The sequence below is a fragment of the Rhea pennata genome, chromosome 3 (genome assembly GCF_028389875.1).
Source record: "Rhea pennata isolate bPtePen1 chromosome 3, bPtePen1.pri, whole genome shotgun sequence".
Taxonomy (NCBI): domain Eukaryota; kingdom Metazoa; phylum Chordata; class Aves; order Rheiformes; family Rheidae; genus Rhea; species Rhea pennata.
This window is the reverse complement of record NC_084665.1, coordinates 49,622,004-49,636,267: the sequence shown is the minus strand read 5'-3', so window position 1 is coordinate 49,636,267 and position 14,264 is coordinate 49,622,004. Positions and strand designations below refer to the sequence as shown.

Sequence of the window (14,264 nt, the reverse complement as noted above, 5' to 3'; positions counted from 1 at the left end):
AATTTTTCTTGAATTATGATTTGGCTTTTGAGGTGAAAAGTTGACTGACTGCATCAAAGCTTAGTCAGGCTTCCTGTGTTTGGTGTGGTTCTTTTCCCCCCCTCCCCAGTATTTTAAAACTTGTTACAAAGAGAGATAGCATTTATAATGCTGTTTTTTTTTTTTTAAAGAAAAAAGAAAAAACCCATCAGGTGTACTGTATTTTCCAAATGATGCCTGTTTGCTGTTGTGACCTTTGCATCTTCCTTTTTCTGAAAGACCTTTCTTCTCACAGACTTAAGTTACTGTTTCTCCTTTATTAGAAATGAACATGAAGGAATTCCAGCAAACTTGATTCATCACCTGGATGTCTGTGTGGAAATTCCTCAACAGGGTATTATTCGATCACTCAATGTTCATGTAAGTGGAGCTCTGCTGATCTGGGAGTACACAAGGCAACAAGTGATAAAACAAAAACAACAAAAATAACTGCCAAGAGTTTTGTGCCTTCTAGTACAGCTGAGGGGTTCTTACGGTGCTATAGTATGAAATATTGAATAGATATGACTCAGGGTGAATGAGGATACTGAACTTCTGCATGTTTTACTCTGTAGTTCAGATTGATTTTTAAATGCCTTAATGCTTTACCTCATCAAATATAACTGTTACATTGGTAATAAATAATATTTATATTGTATGTGGTGTGTGATTTATTGCTGTTAGAACATCAGCATAGTACACCTCAGTTCAATTTACTTCAAAATACAGGATTTTAACTGTGCTTACTTTGGTTGTGGCAACTGTGCTTGAAATTGGTATCTTCAGATAACCACAATCAAGAGTTTCTGTAGTTTAGGGAACGTATTAAATACCTCCAGCATCTGCTGTAATCCTGCTGTAAATATCAATCTATATTTTTAGTGGAGTTTCTTCAAGAGGATGAATACTAAATTAGACCAAAAGACCATAATGTGAAAATAATGGTAAGTATTACCCTAGTGCTAATACAAATATTTATTCAAAACTGACCTGTATGATTAATATAAAAAATAGATTTTATAGCTCAGTGTATTCAAAATATGTAACTTAAGTCTGTTGTACACATAGGATTTGTTAGGTCTTGTTTTATCTGCTCTTTATGGTGAAGTTAACATCTGAATTAAACTGTATTTTAAAATATTTTCAAAGATTTGGCAAATGATCAGTACAAATTACAGTGCCACCCCTTCTCACAAGGGCTAGATGGGCATTTCTGTTTAGGACAGCTAGCTCACTTACTGAAAAATGCTTTTATTACTCTTTGAATATGTTCATTACATTATATAATCATTCATTAATTCTCGTGAAAGTTTTTGATTGTAATTTTGCATTCAAACACATGGGTTTGTGAACAGCTCTGTTTCTTTGACTCATTCTTCATGAAAAAGCCATCTATGACCATCTTCTTTCAGCAGACACATGGGACTTTGCAACAAGAGCAGCAGCCTGCATTTTTAGACATGTCAGGTTATCAGTTCTTTAGCTCAAGCAGATTCTGTCACTTTGTCATGCTTTTCCTTTCCTTAAAGTTACTCTCACTGGATGTATTGTGAAAGCAGAGTAACTATGACTTGCCAGTTGTTTCTGGTGAAACATATCCTTCCATTTCAAGCTTTTTTTTGTACTTTAAGTAGTCTCTTCTTTTGTCAAAGTATTTAACCTGTTTAAAAAGAGAAATAGCTTGTGTTGCTTAAAAGAAACTAGCAGAGGAAGGGGCTTCATGCATTATAACAAGACTGAGAATAAAGTTTTTGATCGTTGAAGTTTCAACTTTTTATAATGGGGATACTTGGATCCTAAACCCTAGGACTGCCTTGCTTCTCTACACTAAGGAGTTTGCTATTTTGACAGAAAACTGAAGTATACTTTAAGAAGTCTTCCAGTTACTTCTGTGGACATCTAATAAAATTAGTCTATCATTTTGCTGTCTTTTAAGTGATCTACACTGCTGTGAACAGCGGTCATTAGTAATACAAAGATGAATCCAGCACCTTTTCTAGTTTTGCAGACAAGATGACCTTCATTCATTACCTCGAGCTACTCATATATACATAATACAAGTCAGAACAGCCACTGTGAACATACAAATTTTTTTAACTGACTTCAGTCTACTACCTCAAATAGGAATTGTACACTTCCTCCAACCCAATCGTTATTAAGGAGCAATGGCTATTAAAAAAAAATCAGCTTAGGTTTGGAAAACTAAAGTACACAACGTGGAAGAGTTGCATGTAGCAAATGGTACAAATGAAATTGCACTGCCTGAAAAAGGGTATTTTTATGCACAGTGAAGTGTCAGATATGAGTCTTAAGATACTGTGCAACTATAAGCCCTGGGTTCTATATGCTTCTGAGAGTTTCCAAGTATCTTTCAGAATATTTTTTTTTAAATTATCTTAATGATGATGGTAGAATGATAGAGACTACCCTGTGTATTTATCTGGAAGAGTCTGAGATAGTATCTTCCCTTTCTGATAGTGTGCATGACTTTTTGTAGTTGCTGGACCAGTCAGTGGTCTGCTCAGGATTTTTAGTTTCCCATTAAGGCCAAAAGCATGCAGATCAAGTTTGACAAAGAGTATTGAATTATCTGGAGATATGTTTAAGACTGCATACATTCTGCAATCCAAGAAACTGGATTACTGTCTTTAACAGTGTAGACAATTACTTGTGTGTTTTTGTTAACTTGCAAATAAGTGCTCTTAACATACAGTACAAGTTTGGGGCTTAGTATGTTATGGCCAGTAAAGAGCTGTCACTACTCACCCATTGCTGTGGACATCTAGATTCAAAAGATAACCGTAACTTCTGACATTTGGATTCGTCTTTGCTGTTTTTATCTAAGCACTCCCAGAACTCATCCCGAGCTCCCCAGCAGGCCTTTCTCTCCTCCATTGTTGGTGCCGACATCTTTACTACAGATTAAAGGGAAAAAAAGGGGGGGAGGCTGTTATTTGAGCCAACACTGCCCGTGGAAAGTGCCACCCAAGGGCAGTGTCGGGCCAGACAGAGCCGCCGCGGTGCCTCGCGGAGCGGCCCGGGCGACCCCGCGCACTAACGGCCCTAACGGCCGCCGGGAGAGCGGCGCAGCAGGGCAGCGGGACCGCGGCGCAGGATGGGGCCTCGCGTCTCCCCAGCGGCCCGGGACCCCGGGCCGCCCTCGCCTCCCTGCTGCCCCCCGGGAGGGCGGCGACGGCCCCGCCCGCACTCACCGCCCGCCGCCGCCGAAGGTCAGCGCAGCGGAAGCGCCGCGCTCGGCAGACGGGGCTGCCGGGCGCCTCTCCTAGTGCGCAGGCGCAACCCTGCCGAGCGGGGAGGGCCGGCCCGCGATTGGCCGAGGTGCCGTCTGCCCCGCCCCGGGGCGGTCGCCATGGCGACGGAGGCCCCTCCCTCCGAGGAGGCCCCGTGTGGGCCGGTGGCCGCTGCTGTGGCGCGGTGGGGGCGGTGAGCGGCTGCGGGCCGCGCCGGCGGCCTCCTTCGCGGGGTTTTGTTCCACATAGAGCCTTTTATTATTGTTTCCCCCCCGCATCCTCAACTTCTGAACTGCCTTCTCACTTGGGGGGAGGGAGAGACGTGTATTTAAAAATATATCTGCTTAGAACCCAAAAGATGCTTGGTTATAGAGCAGCTAATGTCCGCTGCGTCTGTTAATTACAGAAGATGTCAGTGTGATTTAAATATTTATGCTGAAATTTTGTGTTCTGTTGCTGTTGTTGCAGCACAAGCGAAATACAGGGCACAGAGCCCACCAGGAATTTGCCAGGAAGTTCAACTCACTATAGAGAAGGGGGGAAAAAAAAAAAAACACCCTTGGCTTTATTTTGAGATCTACAAGCAAGTATCATACTAGATAATTCCAGATGTAGTTCAGACCCCATCACTCCCATTAAAATTGAGTTTGCGCTTTTATCTTGTATCATGGTGCTGCCTTAATACGGCCTGCAAAGCGTGAAGAGTAGCAGGAGGAAGTCCCGGGTGAGCAGGGGACTGAGGGTTTGTAGCCCTCATGAGGAGGGGGTGTCCGTCAGCCCTCTCCCCTCCGTCGCCGTATGGGACGGTCACGGCTCTGCCAGAAGCCACAGCGTTTCCCTGGACTTGAGGCTTTGCGCTCTTCACAGTGCCCTGGAATGGGTCATTTCTAATTGTAGAGGGATAACATAGTTTCTTTGGTAAATGCATCCTTTATTTTCTTTGCAGAGACTGCCAGCCAAGGTACCCATTAGTTACCAAAGTGGTAAGTAAGGGCGAAGGGCATTAAGCCACAAAAAGACCCTTTGAGCAGACAGATTTGTAGTGGGTGCGTAGGCAGCTGTGCTCAGCTAAGCAGCAGTTCATAGCGGTGGCTCGTAGTGGCCGTTTGCTGTGAACTGGAACTGGCAGTGCTTAAAGCTTCTGAAAACTGTAAGTTGTCTTTATAAAAATTATTCTAAAAATACTTCTCTTGACAGACTCTTGTGTTAATTCCAAGCTTGTGATAAAAGCAAGACAAGAATAACTGTTTTACCCTAGTGTAATAAAACCTTACCCATAGAAAAGGTAATAATGTTGGTAGTTTGAGACTGGGGTGTGCTGGTGTCTGACGACTCAGCCCGGCAGCAACGTGAGTCACAAAGCCAGTGCTGGGACTGTGGTAAAAAGCGTGTAGGACTGCGTTCTGGTTTGTTACTTTATTTGACGGTAGGGTTTCATTGTGGGAGTCGCTGTCACTGTGGAGTTAATAGCCTTTATTTTATACATCAGTCACCTGTACATGCTAAATGTTTTAGTAGTCTCAAAAGCCACGGCACTTGTTTCCATAGTAACTCATAGAGCTACAATTTTGGGGTGGCTGTAACTTTGACAGCTAGGGAAACATTTTTAATAAGGCCCTAATTCTTGAGCCACTGACAACTTCGGCAGGAATTTGTGGATGTCTGATATTTCTCAGTTCATGGCCATTTGCAAAAGCAGGAGGTTATAACAAATGAACTCTAGCAAATCTTGTTTCTGTGGTTTAGACTAGTGTTTCATCCCTGGCTGTTCATCCTCCCCAGGACCTGACGCTGCTGCTGTAGCAGGCAGCAGAAGGGAGTAAATGTGATGCCTCAGTTTTTCCAGTGCCTGCTTTATCAGGTGGTGGTGGGCTTGAGGTGAGAAAAACTAGCCAGAAGTTGCCTGTCAAAGCCCTGATGATGTATTTCCCCACTAGGACATGTCAGCCTTTTTGTTTTGAATTAGCAAAGCTTCTATTTGTAAAGGAAAAAGTTAATTCTTAGTATTTTGGTGCAGAGTTTGGATCTCTTCTGTAGAGTATAAACTCACCTTAGTTCACGTAGTTTTTCATTACATCTTTATAGGTTTGTGGCCATTTCTTTCCTTTCTTTAAGAAACTGTTGAAGCCAGCATCTCAATTCCCTGCTGCCCTTTTTGTGGAAGCTGGTCAGAGTCAGGATTCTCCACTGAGCTCACCAGCCTCATTTGCACGGGTGCTCTGACTGTTGGGATGGGAAAAGTGAGGTTCAGCAGTGAAGCTGTAAAAGGTTTCGGCCCAATCCTTCATGACCCCCTGTGGATAATGTACAGGGAGAATCATGTGGTCTGCAGTGTGCAGCACTGGCCTCTTTCAATGCAGTTTTAACATGCCTTTGCTGACTTCAGTCAAAGTCTGTGCCAAGAGCACCAAAGAATTGGAACCGGGATGAGCACTTCAGGTTTTAATAGCACCAAGACTTAATTCCAAACAGTGACTAATTTACAATATTGAGCTTTTCAAACTCAGCTTTATTTTTCTGTGTAGTATATTGCTTCTGTTAAACAGAAGCTGTCTGTAGATAGATCTTCTGTCTAGCTATGTCAGTGGAGAATGCTGCTATGTTTAACTGCTTCTTCCTCCACCCTCAGCTGGAGGTGGTTGCACACACTGCAAAGGTGAGGAATGTTATGTCGAGTGTGTTAAAAAGGATTGTATTTTTTTAATAAAAAGTACCAGAATAGAAACCAATTAAGGTATTGAAAGGCTTAGTTGAGATGTTAGTTTATCTAACAGACATGAGAGAATTTAAATTTTGAACATGAGTGAAATGCATACATAATAGTACATTTCAATATTAAAGGTCACATGGCTCTTCCTTAATGGAAGAACAGTAACCTAGAATGATTTAATTTACTAGACTTAAAATGTTTATAAACAAGACTATAAGAATGTTGTAGGATTCAGCATTCTTGTAAGATATTAATGATGTCTGGCTTTGCTTTTCAAGCTTTTTCAATACTGTTGTGCATTTGCTGGTATTGCAGAATGAAGTAAGTTAAGTATGAACTGACAGAATAAAGTGTATTAATGCTGGTGTCAGATGGCTAGCCAATAGATGTAATACCCAATGCCTGCCCATACATCAGCAATTTTAGGGATGAAAGCAATATTCTTGTGATTTTATGGGAGAAACCTATTTCCCTGAGAAGTTAAATTGTTCCTTAGGTTGGCTCCTTAACCAGAAGTTGTGAACATGATTGCAGATTCTTAGGGTCTGCTTGTTAAAATTCTGTGATATTAGTAATAAAAGGACATTTAATTTATGTTACAGTGTTTTTACTGTGCAAATACTTGATATTTCTTTAAGTATTTATAGTACTTAAATAGCTATTTAGAAAGGTTGAACTAAATAGAGAAATATGTTTTGTTCTGGTTGGCCAGCAGTTTAGAGCATACCAGTCAACTCAGACTACCACTTTAAACTGGGGAAACTCCACTGGCCTAGCTTTGCCAAAAGAGGATGAGGAGTGCTCAGGTAACTATTCTTTTCATCAAAGGAGGCTGTACTTTCTGACAGGGGTGTGATAATGGCTTTGCTGGCCTAGCTGTTTGCATGAGAAATATCTGAATATGCCCTAAATAATGTTAACTTTACTGAATAAGTTTTGTGTGTGAAAATAAATGCTTAATGAAGATAAGACTGGAAGTCCGAGCCCTAACTAAAATAACTGCTTAGTCCTCTGAACATTTCTGCTTTGTAACTAAATAAGCATCTAGGGGGTTTTGTCTTGTATTTTATAGGTGAGAAAACTGAATTAGGGAAAGAATGGACTCTTACTTCAAGACTATATAGCAAGTCCTGACAAAATTGGTATTGCAGCACAGCCATTACTTTGTTCTTCTGTGTCAGTGGCTCTTGGATATTTTGTGAGTGATATTTGCTTGTACTGGCAGTACAAGCAAACTGGACAGCGGGTCCAGTTTTTCTCTTCCACCCCAACTCTGGAATGCAATCACTTCCACTCCAACCACACAAGTTTGGCAGAGCATATTAGCTGGGGTTCACACCTAACCAGCAGCAAATACACAGCCCAGGAAGCGGTTAGTGGAAAATGCTCCTGTTGGTCTTCACTAGTCAGATGTTTTGCTGAGGACCAGCAGTCAGATGTGTGTGTGTTTGTGTGTGTATGCAAATATCCGTATTAGCTAGCAGTTTGGACTGACCTCTTGCCTTCATCGGAAGTCCATGCTCATTATTTACGTTATAGTATTGTTAAAACTAGTAATTTTTCTGTGTCCTTCAAGGGGCAACCTCTAGGAGGATAGGAAGATCTTAGCACTGTGTAAGAGCTTGTATGAGTGGGCTTCCTGGTACGTTTCTCCCACAGCACTGTCAGCCTAAACGCACCCCTCGTTTTGCCGCAGCCACTCCATCCCACCCTCTGCACTTCCTTTTGGTTTGTGAGGCTACACAGCAACCGAATCGAGGAACCTGGCAGAGCGCCGTGTTTTGTTGTCCGTTCCCCAGTTTGATTTTGATGTTTGGGCCGGCAGCTAGCTCCACCAGTACACAGAGGGGAGAAGAAATGAACGTGTTGTAGGGGAAGAGAAGCCACATAACCCAGTTTAGAGTTATTCTGCCACACATGTAACAGCAGCCAAAGACTGCCCGTACCCTACTTGAACTTCCTCTCCTACTTGAACTTGGTGGGCATGCTTTTTCTATGTTGTGTTGCAGGTGGCTCACTGGTCAGGTGTACGGAAATGTATTTTAACAGAAACCAAAGGATTTGGACTCAGCTGTCTTTGGCAGAACCCTGTGAGCCAGCCAGACTTGGAAGGGATTTTGTTTGTTGAAATACTGAAATACGTATCCAGCCCTTTGGAAGCGATGAATACTTCTTGGAGGGGATATTTTGGGGGAAAAAAGTGAATGTGACTGTAGCTGTATACTTACCAGTTTTTGACATAGGCCGTGTTCTCATTTCTGGTTATTTTAACCACCCTGTTGCACTCAGGCTTCTAGAAAAACAAGGCTTCTACAAGCATAAAGAAAATGAATTTTAAGTCTCAAGACCAAAACATATGGTAATAACAAATATCAATTGCATTTTGGATTTCATCCTTGTGGCCAAGAAGGCCAATGGTATCCTGAGCTGCACTGGGAAGACTGTTGCCAGTAGGTCGAGGGAGGTGATCCTGCCCCTCTACTCAGCCCTGGGGAGGCCTCATCTCAAGTCCTGTGTCCAGTTCTGGGCTCCCCACTACAAGAGAGACATGGAGCTACTGGAGAGAGTCCAGCGTAGGGCTACAAGGATGATCAGAGGGCTGGAGCACCTGCCCTGTGAGGAACGGCTGTGAGAGCTGGGCCTCTTCAACCTGGGGAAGAGAAGACTGAGGGGGGATCTTATCAATGTGTAGAAGTATCTAAAGGGAGGGTGTCAAGGGGACGGGGACAAACTCTTTTCAGTTGTCCCATGTGACAGGCCAAGAGGCAATGGGCAGAAATTGAAGCACAGGCAGTTCTGCCTGACCATGAGGGGGAATTTCTTCCCTGTGAGAGTGACAGAGCACTGGACCAGGTTGCCCAGAGAGGTTGTGGAGTCTCCTTCTCTGGAGATCTTCAAGGCCCGCCTGGATGCAACCCTGTCTACCATGCTCTAGGTGACCCTGCTTGAGCAGGGAGGTTGGACTGGATGATCTCCAGAGATCCCTTCCAACCTTACTGATTCTATGATTCTATGATTCATCATTTATAATGTGTACAATATTGTTTAGTTACTCCAGTCATGAAATGGAGGAGGTAATGTGATCATACACAATTAATCACAAAGCTTACATAGCACATTCTGGATATTTACGGTAAATAGTTTATTCTTTAATGATCTGTAAACCAGGAAATACTCAGTGAAGGCATTTGTAAAAAAACTTTGTATAATAGCTGTTAGGGAAAATTTGTAATCTGGTTTTAGAACATACACAAACAGAAAAAAGGCATTTTTATCTAATATATTTTTAATGGGCATGTTACCATTTGGTTAAATTGCTATCATAATGTGGTGGATTTTTTCTTTGTTGCTCCTGTGCCAGTTCAAAGTATCTATTTTTAGGCTTACTTTGAGAAATATGCCCATTAATTGATAAATAGCATGTTTATAACAGCCAGATGAAGGAAAATGTTCAAGAAAGATTAAAACTTGAATAATTCCAGATTTGTTAGTGAGCTGTGTGCCACAATTGAAGCCTCTGAATTACATATGTTTTTAGTAATTATTGAGATGTTAAATGAATGGATAACCATCTTCCGTCAAAATTTCAGGACTGCAGTAAGATGAGATCTATGGTGATTTATATATTAGTTCAGCTCTCAGATTCTTTTATTTTTATGCCTGCTATTATTAATTGGAAAATAGTTTGTATATTCGTTGCTTCCCGATTAACGTCTTACAGATCTCTCCTTACCTCCAGACTTATTTACCCAATATTTAGCTGAAACTTATCCAACACATTCTGGACTGACTATTGTAATGATTTCTCCATTTACATTTGCAGCATTAGCATGTTGCAGGTGTCCCTAAGCAGTCCTCAAAGTTCCCCAGCTGCGTTCAGCTTTGTGCTTGTACCAGCAGTTTAATTAATTTATTTTTCTGGCATGGGAAGATTCAGATGTGGCCTTCCTCAAATTATGATCCTTATGTGTAATTAATTTTCAGGGAATTTAATTTAAGATGGAGTTCTTTTAAATAATAAGCCCTGTGTTCAACTATTTATTTTGCTGGAAATAATACTAGAATCTCGCCAGAGGTAACCCGAGACATTCTCTTCAGTTATTAAGTGCTAAGCAATTGTATTGTAAAAGTTACAAAAATGCATAGTGTGAGATAATGATACATAAATATTTCCTCTTTCCTCCTTCTCAAATGTTGATGAAAGATGTAACTCCCACTCTGTTGGTCTCACAAGGTTCCTAACTCTGCATGATTAGACACTATCACTAAAGAAAAAAGCAAAACAATTGCAATGATTAAATCTGCCTATTTTATTATTAAAAAGGAAGGAATTAAGCAAAGAAATTCCATAAACTAAAAGCAGTTGTTATTTCAGTCACTTCTTTCTGCCGCTCTTTGGAAATGTTTTGACAGAGATTGCTTAACATGAGTCATCTCTCTGGGAAGCTCTTACATAAATAAAAAGTGTTGCATTTTAAACCATGATTTTTAGTTTTGAAGCAAGCATTGGATGGGAAAAGAAAATTTGCCTGAAAGTATGGCAGTCCTATTTCATGAAGTATATAAGCACTAAAAATTTGCATAGAGAGGTTTTGAATGCCCATCACTGGAAGTTTTTAAGAAGTGAGAAGATAAATGGCAGTCAGGAACAGGTTAAACATGGAGGTCCTCCTCCAGTTGTAGCCTTATTTGCTATGATTATGAGAGTTTGGTTACCAGGAGTGGATCTCTTGAGATCTTTTAGGATATGATCTGTTTTCAAATTCTGCTTTCAAAAGGATCCTCATGGGTTACCTTCGACAGTGATGTTGGCACTAGAGATGCAGTCAGCTAATGCAAGTGCAGATGTCTACTAGCTGTCTTCATTATAGTGGAGGGGAGACATTCAGGCATCTCTATAGTTTCAATTCTTCCTTACATTGTTTTCTGAAGTTGTTATTAGGTGTGAAATTCTCTTTCAGGTAGATCACTTTTTAATAGAAAAGTCATTTTTATCTTTAAAATATTTTGAGAAGTCTTTTAAAAGCTCAATAACCCTCTTGAAAAAAATTAAAGTTTTTCAGAGATGACCACTGATTTTGGAATAACGATTTTCTGAGTGTAGTAGGAGAATTGCGTAAGGAGTGGTAGGCAATTAATGAATTCCTCAGTTCATAATTCAAAGTTTCCTTTTTAGTGCCCATTGATAATATTAAAATATCAAGCATTTGCAAACAAAGATTTGAAAGGGGCATATCAAATTCTAAATCTTTAAGGAAAGTATGTGATATTTTTCTGTAGCTTTACTGTACCTTCTGTAGCTTTATGCAAAGCACTCACAGTTTTCTTCGTTAATTCATATAGATTTCGTGTTGCTGTTTATTTCATTAATCTGTTTTTAGTGGTAATTCAAAAATATAGGAGTGTATGAGTAGAAGGAAAATGTTAGCTTTTTTTTGGTGACCTTAGCAAACTAATTCTGTGAATCCCTAAAAAAATGTACATTGTCATGTTCTTTTTCCAGCTACTTGGGGTTCTTAGCATAATTTCCTATGAGGAAATAGGCTGTCTTTGCTGGATGCAGTGATGGAGATCCCTGACCTATGGTGCTTAGGCTGTGAGCAAAGAGATATGAACATAGAAAATTAAATAAATTGCTTGGATCATTGAGGAATGGACATAAATAGAGACATGAAGAGACAGAGGCTACTATAGCTTTCTGTGGTAGCTGTACATGTGACTGAGGGCTAGTGTGAAGGTTTGCTAGGCAGGGCTGAAAGCGATTTGACTGGGAAGTTTCTGTTCAGACTGGTGTGGAGACAGCAGAAGAATGAATGGATAGAATAGGGATTTTTCACCTTTTCCATACCTCTGTTAAGTGATCTGAAGCCTACTGAGAAAAGCCTTGCTTTTTCTTTGTTACCTTGCGTGGACACCAGTGGAGTAGTCTGTGGAACGCAGTTTGAAAATCACTAGGCTAGAAAGAGGAGTGGAAGTTATGAAGAAGAAAGAAGACCCTGGAGGCTGAGGGTTGTTCTAAGGTAATGTAGTCATTTACATTAATTGGAGGCACTTATTTTAATGCTGATACTCCATTTTTATTCAGTTGTTAGGAAGGCAGAAAACAAAAAGTATTTGGGGGAAAGCAAGTGATGGCAGGGCAGGAAGACAGACTAATTCTTACTCTTCTCTTGGCTCCTGCTTAGCAATTCTCCAAGCTCACTAGGGATGAGACAAGATTGCTTTGAAGCAATATTAATGTTCAGATTTTTGCAAGAAAGCTCAGATGGGGAGCTGGGAATCTGCCTCTTCTGCAGGCAGGCTCCAATTTTCAAAGCTATGCAAATGCAAGAGGAAAACTCTGCAGTTTCATTTGGATGCCTTGAAATTACTGTGGTGTGTTATTTACTGAAAGTTAAAAAGTGGGTTTTAGTTCTCTCAGACTGAAACGTATCCTAAAATTCCATATCAAAGATGCTGCTGAATGCTCATGTTTAGTTGTTACATTTAGTACGTCAGCTACACTGATTACCTTATGTTCGTTATAAACATTGCAAGTGAACTTCATCAGATGGAATTGCTTACACATGCACAAAGGCAACATAGTTTTCAAACATGGTGAGTATTTGTTCCAAAGATCAATGTCAACTTTCTTAGCAGCCAACCTAGCAAGTTGACATGCCTTTGACCAAATCCAAAATCACACAAGGAGAAGAAGATGGTTTTGTTTACCTGTCAGGAAAGCATTGAGGCTGTGTAATTGGCCAAAAATCACAAGGAGAATATTAAACAGCTTCCTTTGCTCACTAGGCTCCAGTCATTAAAGACCTGGCACCTTCAGAAGCAGTCATTGCCAGAGAGACAGTAAGATGTATTCCTGGGAGACAGCAAAGCTATATTCACGAGGTGTTTGCCCAGATTGTCTGTTAGTGGCCAGCAGGGTAGGAAATGAAAGCTGAAGCCCAAAGTTTGTAAGTCCTGACAAATTCTGCTGCTTGGCCCTCACTGGAGTCCAGCTTTTAAACATCTGGTCCACATGCAGAACCTGGTACAGATAATCTGAGGAGGTTAGTGAAATCTGAGGAGGTTAGTGAAGGCACTTCTCCCCTATGGGGAGGCAGAGAAGAACCAGATTTCAGTCTCTCAGTGGTTTTGTCCTTCCGTGCTCAGAGGAATCTGAAGGATGGATGACTTTCCACATTCTTCTCTTGGTCCTTTTTTTCAGAGGATGGCAAGCAACGTACTTAGATTTCTGAAGAGTTTTGTTTCTTACCAAAGAAATGAAGCTATTGTGGGTCCAAAGGAAAGGTTTTCTTGTGGACTAATAGCCAGTTAGTGAGGTAGGAAGTGGAGAGTAAGAATAAATCATTGCTGATCAAATGGAGAGAGATTATAAAAGCAGCTATGATGAGGCCAGTGTTGTTGTATGTATTCATAAATGATTGGGAAAAGAACATTTCCTGATGATGCTTTTTTACTGATTCTGGAGAATAAAAGCTAAAACTGAGAGAGAGTCTTTCACTGACAGGTAACTAAGCAGTAAAATAGCTATTGACTTTCAGAATTAATAAATAAAGAATAATGGTCTCCATCCTCTTTAGAATAATCTTTTGCATCTATAAAGATTGATACTATGTTTCCTCCTGAGTCTTATCTCTCTGGACTTGTCAAACTCGATTCCTTCAGCTTGCCTTCATAGGTAATATTTTCTGAATTGCTGACATTGCTTCCATCTGGATTCTCCCCTCTGGATTCTACCCTGAGCCTAACTTAGTTTAAAAATATTCTTAAATACTAGAAAAATCAAAGATTTAAGATAAATATGTCTTCAAGTCATTTAACTTCAGCTGGCTAAAGGACTTTCATTTGTATTTCACTGAGTTAAGCATAGTCTCATTTCAAGCTCTTGTTTTAGATGCGAAGTCCTCCTTTGCATTTCACAACCTTTTGTATCCAGTAAAAAATATACAGAACCAGGACAATCCTATTTTTATTTTGATTAAGATCCTGTTGGCTCTGAGTGATGCATTTCATTTATAGATAGCATAGTCATTAATATCAAGTCTATCTAAAAAAGATGCAGCAAACTTATTCTGTGGCTGCTGCTTTTGAATATTTTGTTTAAAAATTCCTCAAGGTATGTTTGATAGACTGCAGCTGATCATATTTAGTATTTTTCCCTAACAGACTTTTATATGGAAGAGAAACATGAGGCTTATTTATCTTCTGAAACTTCACTTTGAGCCACCTCCTTAGGAATATGATTTTCCCCCTAAAAGATTTTTTTTTCTTTTTTTTTTTTTTTT

General features: G+C 40.3%; 2 protein-coding genes across 4 annotated transcripts in view; one reads left to right on the top strand and one right to left on the bottom strand.

Moving 5' to 3' along the window:
- The window catches only part of TARBP1 (TAR (HIV-1) RNA binding protein 1), a 41,059-nt gene extending 40,383 nt beyond the window's left edge, over positions 1–676 (top strand). For both annotated transcript variants that reach the window (XM_062572270.1, XM_062572271.1), the window contains exon 30: positions 303–676. In XM_062572270.1, the coding sequence (XP_062428254.1) occupies positions 303–468 (166 nt within the window). In that variant the 3' untranslated portion in view covers positions 469–676. The remainder of the gene's footprint in view (positions 1–302) is intronic.
- Positions 277–3,307, bottom strand: LOC134138510 (cytochrome c oxidase assembly factor 6 homolog). Of its 2 annotated transcripts, none has more exons than XM_062572272.1 (3): positions 3,231–3,307; positions 2,785–2,933; positions 277–1,678 (listed from the first exon to the last, which is right to left on the bottom strand). In XM_062572272.1, the coding sequence occupies exons 2-3, from the start codon at positions 2,926–2,928 to the stop codon at positions 1,583–1,585; spliced, it is 240 nt and encodes a 79-aa protein (XP_062428256.1). In that variant the 5' UTR covers positions 2,929–2,933; positions 3,231–3,307; the 3' UTR covers positions 277–1,582. The 2 variants fall into 2 exon arrangements, with proteins under 2 accessions (XP_062428256.1, XP_062428258.1); XM_062572274.1 differs by having other exon boundaries at positions 2,785–2,928; positions 3,231–3,290.
- Positions 3,308–14,264: the final 10,957 nt, after the last annotated feature.

What these genes read in the sequence shown, in the direction of transcription:
- LOC134138510 (XM_062572272.1), bottom strand. Translation starts at nt 2,928, where the DNA reads ATGTCGGCACCAACAATGGAGGAGAGAAAGGCCTGCTGGGGAGCTCGG. An exon ending in CTAGATGTCCACAGCAATGG is followed by an intron (nt 1,679 to 2,784) that starts GTGAGTAGTGAC and finishes CTTTTTAAACAG; the next exon opens with GTTAAATACTTTGACAAAAG.